This window comes from Sphaeramia orbicularis, chromosome 22 (assembly GCF_902148855.1).
Source record: "Sphaeramia orbicularis chromosome 22, fSphaOr1.1, whole genome shotgun sequence".
Classification (NCBI taxonomy): domain Eukaryota; kingdom Metazoa; phylum Chordata; class Actinopteri; order Kurtiformes; family Apogonidae; genus Sphaeramia; species Sphaeramia orbicularis.
The window spans coordinates 33,748,781-33,767,675 of NC_043978.1; the positions used below are offsets into that span (position 1 = coordinate 33,748,781).

The 18,895-nt window shown below is 37.4% G+C and overlaps 2 protein-coding genes across 4 annotated transcripts in view; one reads left to right on the plus strand and one right to left on the minus strand.

The window, feature by feature from the left end:
- Positions 1–26: 26 nt before the first annotated feature.
- On the minus strand, positions 27–3,101 carry erg28 (ergosterol biosynthesis 28 homolog). Its single transcript, XM_030126579.1, has 5 exons — positions 2,980–3,101; positions 2,566–2,716; positions 1,251–1,341; positions 1,051–1,169; positions 27–928 (listed from the first exon to the last, which is right to left on the minus strand). Exons 2-5 carry the CDS (start codon positions 2,696–2,698, stop codon positions 840–842), a joined length of 432 nt encoding a protein of 143 aa, XP_029982439.1. The 5' UTR covers positions 2,699–2,716; positions 2,980–3,101; the 3' UTR covers positions 27–839.
- A 530-nt stretch (positions 3,102–3,631) lies between these two features.
- ttll5 (tubulin tyrosine ligase-like family, member 5) overlaps positions 3,632–18,895 on the plus strand; it is a 47,888-nt gene continuing 32,624 nt past the window's right edge. The window contains exons 1-13 of one of the 3 annotated variants that reach the window (XM_030126364.1): positions 3,632–3,801; positions 4,239–4,376; positions 6,911–7,017; positions 7,149–7,231; positions 7,916–8,022; positions 8,298–8,428; positions 8,562–8,644; positions 10,147–10,216; positions 10,313–10,397; positions 12,478–12,579; positions 12,680–12,771; positions 12,997–13,104; positions 18,515–18,596. In XM_030126364.1, the coding sequence (XP_029982224.1) occupies positions 4,318–4,376; positions 6,911–7,017; positions 7,149–7,231; positions 7,916–8,022; positions 8,298–8,428; positions 8,562–8,644; positions 10,147–10,216; positions 10,313–10,397; positions 12,478–12,579; positions 12,680–12,771; positions 12,997–13,104; positions 18,515–18,596 (1,109 nt within the window). In that variant the 5' untranslated portion in view covers positions 3,632–3,801; positions 4,239–4,317. Of the gene's footprint in view, positions 3,802–3,846; positions 4,118–4,238; positions 4,377–6,910; positions 7,018–7,148; positions 7,232–7,915; positions 8,023–8,297; positions 8,429–8,561; positions 8,645–10,146; positions 10,217–10,312; positions 10,398–12,477; positions 12,580–12,679; positions 12,772–12,996; positions 13,105–18,514; positions 18,597–18,895 lie in introns of those variants that run through there. The other 2 variants (XM_030126366.1, XM_030126365.1) reach the window with 2 other exon arrangements.

The window sequence follows — 18,895 nt, forward strand, 5'->3', positions numbered from 1 at the left end:
TGAAAACCCAGCTATGAAACCTGAGCTGAAAGAGATATTCAACATTAATCACAAATACAATTATGTCTGAGGAAACAAGTCCACTAGCAGTTTCTCAGGTGCAGTGCATAACATCCTAAAACACAGTTAATAGTGGAATTCATTGTATAGGTTTTTGATAAAACACTTTATAAGACACGAACTTCACAGACATACAATGGCTGTAGAAAGTTTATAACAGCAAACACCAAACCAATGAAGAAAAACTCCAGAATATTCTGCAATAGAGAAAGTCAAAGTTTTGTAATGTCTTTGGTGGAAATGTGGAGATGTCGTAGCCTTTTCAAATAAGATAATTTAATTAATTAATATATTTTCTGTAACCAAGGACCACGTTCACACCTATGAGCAATTTAGGGTGATGAATTAACCTATTACAACACATGTCATGACAGTGAAATTGGAGAACCTAAACAACCCATGCAGACACCGAGAGAACATGCAAACCTCCTCCTCAGGACACATATGTCAGTTTTCCCAGGTTCATGAATAATTTTTTTCTGATATTTTGTTGCTCAGATATAAAACTAACAAAGTTAAACATCAAAGTATTGTTCATTATCCAATTACTTCATTTCAGACAAGCACTCATCAGCTGCTGTATTGTAACATGGCATAATGAAGCAACGACTCTATCAAACTCTTATTTATACTGTCAACTGTAAAATGTACCATTAAAAATCTTTATTACATCCAGATTAGGATGCATAGAAAGTGTCACAGTGGGAAAAGAGTTGACATCCACATCTCATGTTCTTCAAGGCAAAAATCAGCAGGCTTAGTCCAAAGGTTGCTGGGTTTCAGTTACGTTTTTTCTGTCGTGCTCCAACTTCTTCTTGTGTCTCTGGAAAACACTGGAATCCAATCAGCATTCCAATGACAGAAAAACCTGGAAAACAGGTTTCTTTTGTTTACTGTTCATTCTTTTTCTTTACAAACACAAACAGATGTTTTAACATTTACACAACTCTCCACTCACATCGACTAGGGGGCATAAATATCTGTACTCACTTGCCACAATCAGAGGTGCCATGACCCCAATAGTGAGAGGTGCGGTTTTATATATGAAGGCTTCAGACAGAAAATGACCCAACGCCAGCACAAACGTCCATAAAGTGATGTGATACAGCCTGAAAGAGCCAACACAGTGAGACCATATGTAGGCTGCCAACAGAAACACACTGCAGGAAGTCAGTGACAAGCGGTCTTACGTTCTGTTCTGGATATCAATGGCACAGGCGCAGCGAATGATGGATGACAGCAATGTCCAGATTCCAAATGTTCGAGCCTGCAGACCATTCACTGTAAAAATTAAAGTAAAAGGATGAGTCTGAATTTCATATGTTTAAAATATGAATAGAATTTCAGTGCGGTGTGTTGTATGAATTTAATTAAAACAAGTTTCTTTAACCCTCATAGACCTAAACAGCTGCTGATCTAAAATGTTTAATAACTTTTGAACCACTAATCCCATCCGTACATGTAAATAATTCAGGTAAAATTCAGTTTCTCAGCTTTTCATCATTGTCAGATATGACTCACTTGGACACTCAGAGGCTCCACAGTGAACATGGAAACACTGTCATATTCTGCAACATTGATTCACCAATAAATCTCATGTACAACAGGTTGCAGATACTTGTTTTTATGTTTACAATATGACATTTTGGTGGAAAGGTCAGTTCTGTAGTTTTCTCTTTTTTGAAATAATAATCTTTGAATTACTCTGAACTTTTATAAACAACTACATTATCAGTAAAATTTAATATGACAATACCCGCTTTCAGTGAAAAATGCAAAATGCAGAGGATAATATCATAATAAATGGTGATAAATTACTTGAGAATGGTTAGATGTAGAGGAAAAATTCAACTATAAATAATCACAACAATAGCTCTAGGTCTTTAAGGGTTAAAGTGATAAAAACAGCTGAATTAAATTAAAAAATCATTATCTGATGGTAGATGAATGTCCATTAGGTTTTAACTGAACTCAACAGCCAAAGGTGTAGCTTTCATGGTGGCCACAGGAGAAATGTGTCCCTTAATATTCACAAAATATATATGGTGTAAAAACAGGAAAAAATCAGAGAACTAAAATACAGTAACATTACTCATAAACACTTGAATATAATTTATGAGCTCATACAAGCACTGCAGCTTTTGTGGCAAACATTAAATAAGCTTCAACAAGGTCTCATTCTCCAATAGTTTTGATCAGTGTTTGACTTAGTAAAATATGGGGCAGTTATCTTCAAAATTTCTGAAATCATCCCACAACACATGTTTTCAGTATCCACATACATAATTTTTAAGTGTAGAGGTTGACATATTACTCAAAATGAACGTATCAGTGACATGAGTAGATGCTTCATGTACACTTAAACTTAAAGTGCACATTTTACTGCAGATAATTTCACCAAAATGCAGGAAATTAAGTATTTGATGCTCCAATTTCCCAGTTGAACACCCCTTGACAGTTGCTTTACGTGTCCCCTCCATCCCATGCCAGCAGCAGTTTGCTCACCGAACTCTGGTGTTCCTGTATAAAGCTTCTCTGACAGGAAACTGTGATCTCTAAAACTCTGCACAGTGTTTCCCATTGCAATGACGGACACCATCACCAACCAGCTCCGCAGGACATTCAGAAAGCGACTCATATTTTCTGTCAGTCGCACCTGTCAAAATAAAACAAAAACAAAATAAGAATTCAATAAGTTCAACTCAGACAGGGTATACTAGTAAAACTTCTTACTGCTTGATGAGACTAAAGCCATATTAGTGTGCAGTTAGCTTGTTATATGTTATTATAAGCTAGCAGGTGATACTAGTACATCACTAACTAACGTCATATAGCAGGCTAACGTTGCCATAAACAGGTTACAACAATAAATGAGCCTACTGTGACTACATACGTATCATGAATAATGTATGTACTTACCTGACTTTGCCTCTCTAACTACAGGATATACATGCGCCTCACAAAATACGACAAAACAGGACCCAAAACATTTAAGTGGGACTTCGGCCACCAGTATATGGTGTTATGTTGACTATGGTAAGTCATTCATTCTCTTTTGTGGCGTAACCAATAAGAGAGCTAAAAAATGGTTCCATCAACCACACCATTTATGTCATTGGACCGTTTGAGCACTCTGGTCCCGCCTTTTTCCATCACCGGCCAATAGATGTTAAGAAATTCAGTCACCTGTACACTGTATGCTAGGCTGTCTTCAAACGAAGAGTAAATATAAACCGAGATGATAACCACTCACGTATTAGTTAAATTGATGTGACAAGTATAGTATTCTCTCCATTATATGATTGCCGAGAGAAAAATAATAAATTAATTGCACCCAAAAGCGTCTTTGTTGGGACACCTGTCTTTTTAAATTTATATAACAACGCTAAGTAGCCATTTGCAATACACGAAGAACTTACTCTTACTTGTTAAAGTCTTTAGTTAAGAAAAATAGAAATAACCCTTTAAAAAAAAGATGAATTACATCGGACTTGTAAAATGATTTTACCGTAGCACTAGCTAACAACAGCAACTTTTCATAGTTCAAGAAAATTCGTTTTACTTTCATTAAATATTAATTGTCATATTGTTTTCTGAGTGAGTAAAACGGTAGTGGTGACTGGGCATGCTCAAAGCTCTGTTGCTACTCAGTTGTTGTAGTTACCAGGAAGATTAACCGCGATGATCAACTGGCCCTGGTGATTCTAGCTAGCTCCATGTTAGCATGCGCTAATAATAAAGGCAAGTGTGGATTGGCGTAATTGTGCATGTCTTTATTAAAACGTCTGCTTTAAGGGTGATCCATTTTGGCAGATTTTACCTAGCTAGCGTTACCTGTCTACAGTGAAATTGTTTTGTAATGAGTCAGTTAGACTAATTTAGCTAACGCTTCCTGGGTTTCCTGCCTGGGTTTAGTCTAAACCGCTCACGGCTGCAGTCCAGTGTTTAGTAACTTGCTCCATAACTTGATGAGTAAACAGTAAATAGCACTAGTATTACAGGTGGAATTAGAAAACAGCAGGTCTTTGTGAACTGAAACATGAAGAAGAATTTGAAGGTTATACGACTGTTCATTTCCATTCTTTGTTAGTAACGTGGTTATTAGTGTGATAATCTCCATGGATGGATTGATGTTATTTTGCTTCATGATACTTTAATTGTCTGACATGTCTTTCAAGGTGGAAGATGCCATGGTAAGAATAGACACTTGCACCCTGGAACATTTCACAGGACAGCTTGTCCCCTTTTACTGAGGAAATGCCAGCTGTCACCCGGGGTAAGGCGGACTCTGAATCCTCTTCAGAAGATGAGCAAGAGTAAGTTTTACACTAAAGATTATTCACATAATCCTTTCCACTTCACAGCCACATCATAGTGGAGAGTTTGATCCAGTCAGGTTCAAAAGTGTGTGTAAAAACGTATAGATAAATTAATTGTCTTACTGGGTTAAAGTTTTCAGTTGATTTTCTTTTTCTCTGTCACCTGAGCAGTTTTCATTTTTATAGTTATTCTTATTGTATTATATGAACATTACTCGTATCTATTGCTATTAAATGTGTGTAGTCCTTCTTAATGTCAAATTACTGTACATTGCCTGTACACTCAGCTAGATGACAAAAACGGAGCTCACTGTCCCTACACTTTGTCCATTCAAACATTCATGTGACACAGGAAGCAAAAAGAATGGACATTTTCTAGCTTTATTTCATGAAGGTTTTTGGCGTTGTAGTTTGCCATAATTTATTGAATGCGTAATGTAATCTGTATAGGATTAGGGATGATATCCTGAGTTCATCTTAATTATTGATGCCAAGATACATTTAGACAATATGATGGACTTCAGGTAGCTTTCATTTTGCATAATTGATGAGAGAATGAGGGAAAAGGACATGTAGGTCTTTATGCATGCGTTGGTCTTCAGTCTCTAGTCTCTGTCAACTAATTCCCTCTTAAGCTATATTTAGTATACCTTACTAAGAGCTGCTGTACCTTCTCTCAGGCTGAGTTGCATCTCCTGAATTAGTTTGGATTGGTTAGTATTAGGGTTTAACCTCAGTTTGACCACCACTGCTTTAACAGACTGGGAGGTTGCACCAAGATGCTGCCAAGGAAATAATGTTCTCATGCACATATGCCACTACAGTAAAAGGATGTTTCTTTTAAGTCTTTTTAAAGTAGCATTAGTAGTACTTTTATAATTACTTTATCAAGCAATCATCACCTGTGCAGTTCCATCCAAGAAATTAGTTTTTACTCTGAAATTGACATCGATTGTTATGCTTTATTCATTAGGGATATTCATGTGTCATGACACTGTTTGGTCACATTTAAACAAATACCTTTGCAACAGCCAAGACTAATAAATAATGCGAATGACAACTAAGTGTAGTATTACAGGAGCAACAGTAGTGGACATGAAGACAAGAAAAAAGAACAGACACTTCATAGTATCTACATTTAAAAGTTCAAATCATTCATTTGAATGATTCAATGTTGATTCATAAAATTCAAAGGCTGTTTTTTATTATTTATAACTTGTACCATTAGTGAGTAAAGCTTGAGCTTTATCTTTAATCACTGCTGAATTAAAGAAATCACTTAATGTATTGACACATGTTGGTCATGTTAAATAAGATGGACATTGTTGTAACTGCATTGGATTCAATTTTTAATCTAAATATGAATGCTTTTAATAGTGTCCCAGGTTAGGGGGTTTCTTTATAACAATTTAACTGATTATTTCAGGTTTAATTTCCAACCAAAACAGGCATTAGGATTGGGACCTAGGGAATCAGCGTTGTATTGATTCAAGAAATCAGTGGAAATACCCAGCACTAATCACACATAGTGTTCATTTAATATAAGATTAATGGACACAGGTAGAAAAGACAAAGACTTTATTGTTAAATGCCATTTTGGTGATGTTTTTTTGTTTTGTTTTGTTTTGTTTTGTTTTGTTTTTTTTTTTATCAAACTTTATTTCTTTTTCCAGCAAAAAGCCACAGGCTGGTCTCTCTTTGTCAGAAGTATATTCCAATTAGCTATTTGACACTCTTAAAGTGTAGGTTGAAGAATTCTTTACTTTACCTCAGCTTCAGTGCGTCTATTTGTCATTTTCTACTTAATGGTTAGAAGTGAATAAACCATCTGCACATTTTGATACATGCTTGCGAACTGCTGAAGTATTAGTAATACAGCATGACATTTTAGCGTCTTCTTGTCATATCTCACATAAATAGAATTTCACTGATAAATGATTGTGCAGGCGTAGATAGTATTAGCACTCCTTTTTTAATGGTGGTCCAAGTTGAAAAGATATCTGCTGTATTGTCTAACATATCTGGATACTTAAGCTATGGGCAGCAATTGTTTACATGCTTTCCCACTTATCATGACTAACCATGGCTGATTGAGTTCTACTCCATCAACATGCCACCTTATCTTATTTTTAGTCCTCGATAAGCAGGCTGTGTCTGGTACTATCAGATGGTCTGCAGTTTAACAAGGGTGTTTGTTAGTACAGTCCATGGGTTTGTTATTTCTCAGCACCTCCTGAAACTGTGTGGTTCTAGCTTTATCTGCTTGACTGAAATAAACACCGTGTCAGAACACATTCCCTCAGCGTTAGGTAAGCTTCCCATATAGACTACTTCACATCACTCGGGGATTAATGCCAAAGATTTTAGGAAGTGAAAGTTAGATATGGATGCATCTACGTGACATTGTAACAGAGGTGTTTTTGTCATTTATGGTGCTTTGTCCAGATTTATGAGATGCTAGAGAGTTGAAAACACCTATAAAATCAACCACATACTATTTTTTTGTGCTGTGTTGCTTCCTTTTCTTCTAGAGACCATCCTTGTATTGCCTGGAGTGGCCTTAGCAAAACAATTCCAGTCCTCTTGTTTGTCCCTGAAGCCATCGTTTCAAAAGATGGGAATATCTGCTCTATTGGAGGTACAGTGGTAACTTGTGAACAAGTACAAGAATATGAGAATTTTCACAATAAATCCAATCCAGATAACTGAATCCATAAATGAGCGTTGCCTGAGTGCAATTAGAATCATATGTTTTTTGATTATGCCTAGAGCGATACAACTTGGCCTTCAAGATTGTTCGCACAGAGAGCCGCCTAGTACGAGGAATACTCACCAATCATGGATTTCAAGAGGTAATAATGTCCTCTAAATCATGCAAATTTAAAACACTGGCTTAAATCCACCAAACATTGTTGTTTTCAGTCGTGGATGCTATTTATATCCACGTCCTCTGCGTAGGATAAAGGATAGTGTTCTTCCTTTGACTGATAACACCGATGTCAAAGCTTGGGAATGCACCCACGGAAAATACCAAATGACCTCAAGAGCATTAATTCTGTTTCACGAGAGCACACACAATCCCTGTTATTGCTCTTTCCAAGCAGTTACAATTAATTCCCTTTTTATTTCATTTCAATGCTTCTTGACTCCTGCAAACCCATCATCAAAGGCAGACGAGTGTCTGCCACAAGCCCACCAGAGCCAAACTTTAATAAGCCTTTATTGCAAACATGTGGCTGTGCCCTAGACACTGAGTGGCCATGTGAGTTCTGCCTCCTAACGAATTGTGGGATAAAACAAAACAGATATAATAACATGGTGATGATGAAAATCTGTTAGTTTGCTTTACTTTTAAGATGATTTCTAAAGAGCAGGCTGTGTGATCTGCCTCTTCGATTCAATCTCACTGAACTGTTATATATGTTGGAGGGTAATACTGCTTCTGGTTGATAGAAACCATCCAGAGCTCATCCAGCTAAAGTCAAATTCATCTCTGTTTAAAGTGAATAATGTCAAACATTTTCCCTCTTTTTAAGGTTCACCCAAACAGTAATGACTTCAACCTCATGTGGACTGGATCTCACCTTAAGCCTTACATTCTACGCAGCCTTCAGGACTTCCAGAAGGTCAACCACTTTCCCAGGTATAATAGTGCTCAGCCCTGTGAGTGTATCACCACTGTTTTCAGTGTTATAAATATCACCACAGAGCTGTTTTAAAGCCTTTGGTTCAGGCAGTGTGTTTGTTGGCTTCTACTGCAAAGCACATTTAGGTTGGAACGGTGCCTCGCTTAAACCTGAAATGAATCACGCTGACAGGCAGAGGGCGATCTATTGCTGTTATGTATGTATATATTTTTGTTCTGTCAGAGTCAGAGTTGCTGAGTATTTCAAGTTGCCGCTTCTGCTCATTTTTCAGGTCGTACGAGTTGACGCGCAAAGACCGACTTTATAAAAACATCCAGCGAATGCAGCAGACGCACGGCTTTAAAAACTTCCATATTGTTCCTCAAACCTTTGTGCTTCCCTCGGAATATCAGGAATTCTGCAGTAAGACATTGCGCACCTGATCTTGTTGGTGTTTGTGGAGCTCTGTTTGTGATACATTTACAGTCATTGCCCAATAAACAAACAATTTCTGTTCTTTCTGAATCCGTTCTCTTTTTTTTTTTCTCAACCTTAGATTGTTTTTCCAAGGACAAGGGCCCGTGGATTATTAAACCAGTAGCATCTTCAAGAGGTCGAGGCATCTACTTGGTCAGCAATGTGAGTGAACTTTTTTGAGATGAAGCAGTGCCCACTTGTGACACCTGTATGTATAAATATGGGTGCTTTTTATGTTATTTTTTTTTCCCTCTCTTAGTGTTTGCATTGAAGGATTTTTAGAGAACTAACGCAATCAGTGTTCAGTGTTTTACTTTAGAACAGAATAGAGTAGAGTAGAATAGAATAGAATGGAGTAGAATAGAATAGAATAGAATAGAATAGAATAGAATAGAATAGAATAGAATGCTTGAGTAGTACAGTGACATTAAAGTGCTACATCAGTGCAATCCTAAATAATGAATACCTCAAGTATAAAACCCATGAATAGCAATAAACAAAATAATAAAAAAAAATACATCCAAACGGTGCTGTGTCCATGCGCACCACCATTTTGGGTCCATTGAATGTTTGAACCAGAATGAACTTATGTTTGGGAATGATAGGCCAACAATGGTACAAATTTGTGACACAAAACTGTATTAATCAGAATTAACTATCAGCATAGTAACACAGAGACCACAAGAGATGACTGTGTATCACTTTACTAAGAAGGTTTTATGAAATTGGAAGTAAACTATAAAAATAAGTCGAGGTGTTTAAGGGTAATAGAGCCATCCAGTTGCTCTCACATCATAAATTATGGTAATAAACAGAAACCTATGACATTAATCATAAAGGCAGTTGTAGTTTGTGTTTTCACATGTTTAAAGAGTTAACTATAAGCCTACTGACACTAAGATACCGTGTGAACTGAAAAAGTTGGCCACACATTATTTATGTTGGGGGTTGTACAGATGCAGCTGTCTTTGAACAAAGAATCAACAGTGTTTCAAACATTAGTACATTTTGTGGAGTAAATCACACACTTCCAAGGCCAGGGCTTTTTGGAGGAGCTCAACAAGATTCTTAATCTTGGAAAACATATGCTTTTCTTCTACTTCTTCTTTTTCTTCTAAGATTCTTCTTCTTCTAAGGCATTTTTATGAAACAGTGGAAAGAATGTCAGAGTGATATTTGTAGAGAAGAAAGAAATACGGTCATGTTTTTTTTTTCAGTTTGGCTTTCCTCTGAACTGTAGCCAGCTCTGTCGTTACCCTGCCCCCTCTCCCTTTCTCTTCTCAGCTTCACCACCTGCAACACATTTCAACCTCATAAATGACCCATCTCCCACCACCCGATTATGTTTTTATAGACTGTTATTGAAGGTTGACCTGCTTCGGCCAATTTTCAGTCAGTTTTTAGCCTCCCATGATCTGACTGTTCTTTGATGTTTAAGGCTAACAGCAATGTCATGTCAACTATTTGTAACTCAGTGTGTAATGCTGTTGTACTGTATTTCCTACTTCAACCAAGCATTACCATTGGTTGAAGTGGTAACTTTATATATCACTAATTTATTCTGGCAAACTACCTTTCATCCCCTATGATAAAAGGAACTGTTTGTTTTCTTTGTAACATGACTATTATATTGTCATTTACATGTTTTTCTGTATTATTTGCAGCCAAACCAGATTTCTATGGATGAAAACATATTGGTGTCCCGTTATATTAATAACCCATTACTAATAGACGGTGAGTTCGTCTTTATCCTTTCTATGCACCTTTAAATGACAATTGTGGAAATTTTTTACTAGAATAATCTCTTTTTTTGGGGGGTTTTGTTCACAGAGTTCAAGTTTGATGTGCGGTTGTATGTGTTGGTGACTTCATATGATCCAGTAATTATCTATGTGTATGAGGAAGGTCTGGCGAGGTAAGGTTTTTTGCATGTTTATTGTATGGTTATGCTGTTTTGTTTTGTTTTTTGAGTTCAGATTAGATTAGATTAGACTTTATTGATCTAACAACAGGGAAATTCACTTGTCAAAGCAGAATAAAGTGCAAGAGAAAAAATGTGGTTTACCTTCTAAAAATATCATACTTTCCATTAAAAATGTAAGAGTAATCCCATCAGAATGACTTAGGATATCTTATTTAAAAACAGATTAAAGACAAAGTGTTGAAAAGTGGAACAAATGGGCTTTGTGAGGATGGTTTTTCCTGTAATTTTTCCTCAGTATTATCTCTACTGTGTCATTTTATTTTCCCCTGGACAATGCCTTTAAGTTTCCAGTTATCTTGACACTCAGCTTTTTCATAATAATCCAGAAGAAAAGTTTTATACCATCAGTATTTCATCATGTTCATTGCAAATTTAACAAAAACAAAAAAAGCACGTTACGATTTTCCAGGATAAAAGGCTGTCTTATGTTCCTCTGCTTCCTCCTGTGCCTTCTACACACTTCTACTTTCATCACTCTTACTAACTGAACATGGAGTATGCTTAAACACACACAGAATACATGATTAAATAATAAATGTTATAAATTGTACAAAAAAATAATATAAAACAGAAACTAGCAATGTGCAAAAACTTATTTTAAGCATAAAACCGCACACATAACTTACCAATTTGTGTTTTTATTCCGTATTTTAGCGTGTAAAGACCCAGTGCTACTTTTGTGGCAGTTCCGACATGATTTTTGTTTTTTTCTATTTTTTAACTTTTCCTAATTGATTTATCACTGTTTATTCTAATATTATGTAATAGTATGTATTTTGCATTCTTAGGTGAAAATCAGGTGTTTTCCTACATTTAATTTACTGATTATGATTAATGTTCATAAAAGCTCAAATTAAAGTTGAGGGTTATTATGTATATTATAGAAAATGGAGGAAAAGTGACTTTTTCAGTAATACCTATATATCATTAACTGAACATAAACCCAGTGTTGGTGAATCAATGTTGTAGAAGATGATGGTGTTTCCATGTTCACTACAGAGCCTCTGAACATCCAAATGGGTCATATCTGATTACCATGAAAAGATAACAAACTGCATTTTATACAAATTATTTACATGTATTGATAGGATTAGTGGATCAACAGTTATTTAACTTTTTATATCAGTAAATGATTTTGGTCACCAGTGGATGCTTGGGTCTTTATGGGTTAAACATAAAATATTGCCTTTTTTTTTTTTAATTTACTATTCTTGTATTCCAGTTTTGAGATGTATAGCCATGAAAATGTGCTTATCCCATTGGCCGATTGTTTACTTTTGGTGTAAAACATATCAGTTTGGTTATAATAAACAATATTTAACTCCTTTGTATTATAGTAGTTTCTGCAGTGCAGCTGGTCATTGGCTGGTTACTAGAAGATCCATGACTTGTAATCAGTTGAGTTGCCAGCAGAGGGCAGCCTCAGCTCTGCACGCACGGTGCAAAGCAGTGTGTGTTGTGTCAGTAGTGACTTAGAAACAAAGCCTTCTATTGTTTCAGTAGTATGATATGCACTTCAAAAGTAGCTGATTGCGTCACTGTTTGCAGATCATACCCTATGATTGGTTTGTTTAATTGTCCTTCTATATTGGATGTTTGTATTTAAAGCAAGGATTATCTATTAATCTAATAAGAGGAGGTTATCATGAACAGGTGGGGCAGAGGAGAATAAATGATCTGTAGATCGATGGCCCACTGCTTTAGCCTGACAGAGATACGCGCTGGAAACAGAATGCCACCGCCCTCTTGTTTTCTGGCTTGATTATTATGTGTGGGCAATAAATCATGGCCAAATTCTGAATCCTTCTTTTATCTCTTAACATTCCTTTGGTTTGTGTTGGTATTCAGGTACACAGTGCGTGCCAAAGAATTCTCATTATTGCACATGTGGCATCCACTCCTCTCAAAGGCTGCCAGAAACTAATCCCTTCCAAAGTGCCCCTTTTATTCAGTCACTTGTCAGCCTTATGAATGTGGTCATTACTTTTGTTTTTTTGGTTCCTGCCCACAGATTTGCTACAGTCAAGTATGACCGGACTGCAAAGAACATTAAGAACACCTTCATGCATCTCACAAACTACAGTTTAAACAAAAAGAGCAGCGATTATGTCAGGTAACCCAAGTAAAGGGAAAGTGGAGCGAGTTCACAAATCCGACTTAGTCATCTGTTTCTTTATAACTTGAGTATTCAAAGTGTGTTTCTTCTTTTTCAGTTGCGATGACCCTGAAGTTGAGGATTATGGGAACAAATGGAGTATGAGTGCAGTGTTGAGGTATTTGAAGCAGGAAGGGAAGGACACCACATGTGAGTCAAACCTTTATACTTGTTTTTTTTTTTTTTTTTTTTTTTTTTTAACCATTTTTCTGGCTATCAGCTGTGTATTTAAGTTGTAAGGTTCCATTTAACTTGTTTTCATTAGTAAAAGCTGTCAGTACCTGGTCATTTTAACTCATCACATTCTATCAAAATGTGTCTACCAAGTATTCATTCATATTGTTTTCATTTTATTTTCATTTTTATCTCTTTCAGTGTTGATGAAACAGGTGGAAGACCTCATCATCAAAGCTGTGCTGAGTGCTGAACTGCAAATCGCCACTGCCTGCAAGATGTTTGTTCCCCACAAGACAAACTGCTTTGGTAATCATTTCTTAGTCTTTTTAAAATGTTTTTCACCACCGCCACAGGAAAACTCATCTAGTTCTGACACAGTTGCACTGGGTGTAAAATCCATCAGCTGTACAACAAAGCCAGTCAGGGATAGTTTTATAGTTAGTTTTAGTCTGTTGGACGTTATAAGGAAAGATTTGATTTATAAAAGCTGCAAAGGTTAAGATGAAAGAATGCATGACATCCAGTATGATTTACAAAACCATTGTTTAGAAAGGTCTTCTATTCTGCAAAACCGTTTTATTCTTCCACATCATGAACAAACCATAAAGGTTTATGGAAAACAAAACTGTTTTACCTGCAACACTAATTCTTTTATGTTTGTGTTACATTGTTCTTTGTAGTTTTTATTTAGCTTTTGTTATTTTCTCACTTCTAGTTCTAATTTTGGTCCTAGTTTTTGTTAACCATTTTAACCCGTGTTGGGGTTTGTACTTTGCAAATGCAGTTGCACTGATCTGTATCATACTGAGGTAAAGAGAACTAACGATGCAGCGGAAGAAAACTGTAAGTATTATAGCCTCACATGAAAATTCATCGTACATATATGCTCACACATACTTAGTTACAGTATATACACCACCACACCCCTCACATTTCCTTTCAGTTTCACATTCATTGTCCAGCAGTTCCTCTCTACTATTTCTTTAGTGAACCATGGTGAGGTTGTAGACAGTCATTCCTCAGTGTGGAGCCTTCCTGCCTGTTGCTGCCCTCTGACTGGCTACTCGTTTGTCGTGGAGAACCTGTTGACTGAAGCAGGAATTTGTTTCCTCTCCTCTTGTTGCCATTCAGGTCTGCCTGATTTAGGCTGACTGTTTTCTTGGCTTGCTTCTGCCTTGCTGCAGGCTTGTGTGAACTCCATTTTGGAGCCATTACCCATGTTAGTGTTGGCACTAATTGTCTGCGCTCTTTCTCTCTGTCTGGCAGTCTCTCTGAGATTTGGGGTTTGAAAGCATACTGGCTGAGCTTCCCCCGGCACCGCTGTCTCTTTTTCACTGTCCTTTCGCTGTTTCTCTTTGTTTATCATTCTCCCTCTCCTGCTCACACTTTCTTTCACCTCTCAGATGTTAGAAAAATAAAGGGCATTACGGTTTGACAGGCCTTGGTAGACATAATAGTCCACTGATTGCTGGTTGTTTGGGCTGTATTGGACGCATAGCAGCATGGGCTCACACCATCTGACAGTCGCCTGCATAAAGATGCTATCTGTACCCTGAGCATCACTGCTGGTTGAGAGACCGCTTCAACCCAGGGTGTGAATGTTGACCATGCTGGTATTTACAGTGGAAATGTGGCTTACCGAGCTATAACATGGCTGTCATACTTACCTAACAGACATGTATAAACAACAAGATGACACATATCTTTGGTGTGAGGTTGATAAACAACTTTGGAAATACAAGTTTGTTCTTATTTCCATTCATTTACTTACTAAGTTAGGCCTATATTAGGGGTATTTGTTTGTACATGTCCTCATATCTCACAAAAATGCATCATGGTATGTTCTGTGGTAATATTAAGGCAATTTACCTTACCAGTGTGGAAACTGCAGGAAATTTATACTATGCTAATGTTATTGAGTAGCACAAAGGCAATTAGATTGTACACCTTTTGGTAGTAAGATACATAATACACTGTGGTCTGCCGTGAACATGCCCATTACCTTATTTCAACCGTATCAGTTTACTATTGAATTAGAGTAATTTTGTTGTCTTCAGATGGCCCCAAGCAAGTTAATTACAGCATTCATAGTCAGTCTGCAGGATTAAGTTTCCGAAGACAGACACTGATGGTTCCAGGGGACCACCCTCATCCTCTCAGTGTGGTTGCACAGCATGCAACCTCTCCGCACGTGACATCGTACGTACAGTATTAACATACGTAGACATGTAGGAACCAGTGTAAAGCAGGGTCGCTACAAACTGACAGACCTGTCTAAGCTTCAGGGAGTCCAGTCTAGTATCTCTGTTGGCTGTTTTTTTCCTTCTTAAAACCCACCCAAACCACCAAGGAGTCATGTTCACTGAGCTCCTGTCAACTTCAGCACCCCCCCCCCTCCCCACCTCCTCCAAGTCTTGCACTTACCTTTACTTTCCTGCTCAGCAACCTACAATGCACACAGAATTCCTCCTGGTCCTCAGTGCTGTTCTGTACCAGTAAATAAGTAAAGTATTAGAATGTATGACAGCAAATCAATGTGTGTACATGTGCACATAAAAGCCGCCATTGTTTAGTCTTTATACAGTCTCTGGCTTGTCTGGAAGGAAGCCATGCAGGACTATAAAGCACATTATAATTTTAATTTACTGCAAATTGTTCCCTGCCATTTTAATGTCTATTAATGGTTTTAATACAATGTTTATTGTTTTCAAATGGGATTTCTTCCCTTTGCTTAAATTGCACCGCGTATCTAAATAGGCATAGTGTAACAAAATCTTTTTATAGCTCGGTAATGCCTCATGTGGGAAGAAATAAAAATAACAGATTTTTTTGTTTAACATCGGTACAGAGCGTGTGTGTGTGTCTGTGTGTGTATGACTGTGGGGAGAAAATGCCACCCATGCAGCTCCTTACCGCTGCCGTGTGATTAATGGACAGGCTTTTTGCTGAGGGATGCTGATTACGAGATGTTTTGACTAAGATCTGATTAGCCAAGCCAAAGGCCTATTTTATTACACACAAAACATTCCACTTACTGGTCCTGTGTTCCACTCGACGTCCCTCATTAAGTGCTGAGTGTGGTTGGATCTCCTGTCTGTGAACCTCTCTCCCTGTTTTACATTTGTCAGATACTCCCACACTTCTCTGCAGCACAATGTTGGTATCCCTATGATGACAGTAACTCTGAGACTTTTTAAGAGTGATTAATGGTTTGGGCCTCACTACGATAATAAAGTGATAAAGTGTAAGCTGTTATTTTAATTTGTTGTCCTCAGAGTGTTTTTGTGATTGTGGCTCCAAGTTCCCTGCAACACCAGCACTAAAAAAGTTCAGCAGCAATAATTTATCTCCAAATGATGCAAGAATAATTCAATTGTCCTCGCCTATGAACAAAACACACATGAAGAAAATAGTTTATGCTGCTGTTGTTATTGTGGTCCAACAAGCTGTATGGCCAGGGTGGGGAGATTATTGTTTTTGGGCGTTTGTCTCTTGTGGTAAAATTTCCAGCAGCGCCCATCCAATAATAAAAGAAAAAAAAAAAATACTCTTCATCACCCCTTTTCTCTGTCCCTTTTTTTTCTCTTTCCCTCCCTCTTTAATGGGTGTGATGTGGATGTTCGCTGCCTCTCCTCTCCTTGTCTGTGATGCTTGTTGTGGGCTCTCTGTGGGCGCATTTAACAGCGCTCCCCCGGCAGCGGTCGAGCCACAGAACAAACGCTTCTAGCAGCAAGCGGCTCGGCAGGCTCATGGGGCAGGAGCGGCGTCTGCTCCTAATTGGGGGAAAATGTGCAGCACATGGAGTCTGCTTGTCGAGGGCTGGTGAGGTGGTGTAACACCTCCCCATTTTCCCCTGTTGTTGTGGTGCCACTGATGAGGCACTCCAGGCCCAAACCCATTTATTCCAGTACTCTGTTCCACACTACATAATCTTTCATGACACGTACTTTCTTTATCTCTCATTTTAGTCTCTGTCTGTATCTGTAAAAATGTGAACAGAATGGGACACGCTTTGTGTGTTAATTCATTAAAACAGAAGTTAATGCTGCAGGTCTTTGTGCTGAGATGTAAGGTCTTGATACCAGGTTTCAATAACAAAGGAGTAAATCTCATGAGTGTCAGTCCGTGCAACAGGAACACATGGGCTTGATACATTTTTATGACAACTTCAAGCTGAGGTACAAAGGTTTAAAAGAGCTTCAAATGGTAAAATGTCAGAGTGATGAAACATAAAACTAAAGTTGGACAGACAAATTACACCACAAATAGCTGTATTTTTTATGCTCTTCTGAAACTGTTTTGAGTATGAAAAATGCTGCAGATAAGATGAAAAATAAAACTAAACATATGCACCTTAATGCATATTTTAATTTCTGATTTGGAAATTGATAAAGTTTAGGAATTAGTATTGAAGTCAGATTATCAATATCTGTACTGGAAATGAAAATGTACCTGGCAAATGTACCCATCAGCTCCACTGTCAATAATAACAAAATGAAATAATGGAAAAATACAGTGTTTAGAGGAACTGATAATGATAACCAAATTTGAGATCTTTAAGACCATGTACTTGGATATAATTACACTTCTTTAAAGAGGGTTTGTTCAAAATCATGTGTGGCCAAATCTATTTTATATTCCTGAGTGTGTCTTCACTGACAACCGATAACTTAATGTGTTTTTACCCTATACACTACAATAAAATACAGGCTAATAAATCAAAATCACCTCAGAGACTTTCCCCATTATTCAACAAAGTACAGCATCAAGCCACTGCTTGCTGTCCCACTGGCTTTTGTGTGTTTAACACTGGCATTGACCTGAGATGCTAGAACAAACAGTGCTGGTTATGGCAGCTTTGAAACCTCCAACCCCTAGCCTATTCTCAACACAGTCTGTTCTTTTGAAGTCCCATTAGAAGGATTTTTCCTCTGGCTCTATGGCTGGGCTTTGCCCTATCCCTGTAAAATAGTGTGGTTTCCCTGCAAGCTGTTGCTGGGGCCGGCGGGTCGTAGGCTTTGGGTGACACTCCCCAGAGTGTGAGGGCTTTATTTGGTATAATAGGCCAAGACTGTAAATCAGTGAAACAAGAGGCGAATTGGGATAGAATTGACTGATTGATTTATATTGAGTATTTCCTGACCACTATGTGAAAAGGGCTTTCATTTTGCCACTCAGTGCTAAGCCATTATTTGAATGAATATATATAATTTATAACCTAAAGCTTTTCCCATGTTTCTGTCACTTGGGCACATCGTTACACTTTCAGCTCTGCAGTTCATAGTTTATTATCCATGTTAAACAAGATGCTAACTTTACGACAGGAGTGAACCTTTTTTTCTGGTAGTCATTACTGTCCTTCTTGTTAATACAAAGTGACAATATGCAGACTGCATAACCTTCCAGTCATGAGAAAATTGACTGTGTGTATGAAAATATTCACAGCCACAGTTTGATTTTGATCTACGCTCTTACACAAGCAACTTCATGACAGATGAAATGTGTATGTAGTTAGTTAATGTAATGGAGCCAATCTCTCAGTAGCAGGCTTTGGTGAATGTTTCTCTCTTGAGTGATTGGGTCTATAGTATGCATGTAATCAGTAGCAGAAAGACATAAGCCAAGCTGCATAATGTGGTTTGAATGCTTGTGACTTTGATACCTTTACTACATTATTCTTCACATCTTTATTTTCTTCTTATATTTATCTCCACAGAACTCTATGGTTTTGATGTCCTCATTGACACCCACCTCAAACCCTGGTTGTTAGAGGTGAACCTTTCTCCCTCTCTGGCATGGTGAGTGAGTCATAAGTTTTGATATAAATTTGTCAGTATGAGTTTCTCAGTGTGAAGTTAAATGTTTTATTTTGGGTAATCTGCAGCTATCACACTCTTGTTAGGATAGAAACAAACAAGTAAATGAAATAATTGTAGCACAAATGTAAATGTAAATCCAAGAATTTACTTCACTCACTTCAGTCAAAGTCAGACAACATACATTTTATTTTTACAACCATTAACATATCTTTGCCCAGTACATCTGTATATCAGGTAATTTTTTTTTTGTCTTTGTGTCTTTTTTTAATCACATTCTT

Bases quoted from the DNA above. Each gene is read 5' to 3' on its own strand.
- erg28 (XM_030126579.1), bottom strand. From the start codon at position 2,698: ATGAGTCGCTTTCTGAATGTCCTGCGGAGCTGGTTGGTGATGGTGTCC. The intron at 1,170-1,250 runs GTAAGACCGCTT...TGGCTCTTTCAG, and splicing joins ATTGATATCCAGAACAGAAC to GCTGTATCACATCACTTTAT. The intron at 929-1,050 runs GTGAGTACAGAT...CCTGTTTTCCAG, and splicing joins GGCACCTCTGATTGTGGCAA to GTTTTTCTGTCATTGGAATG.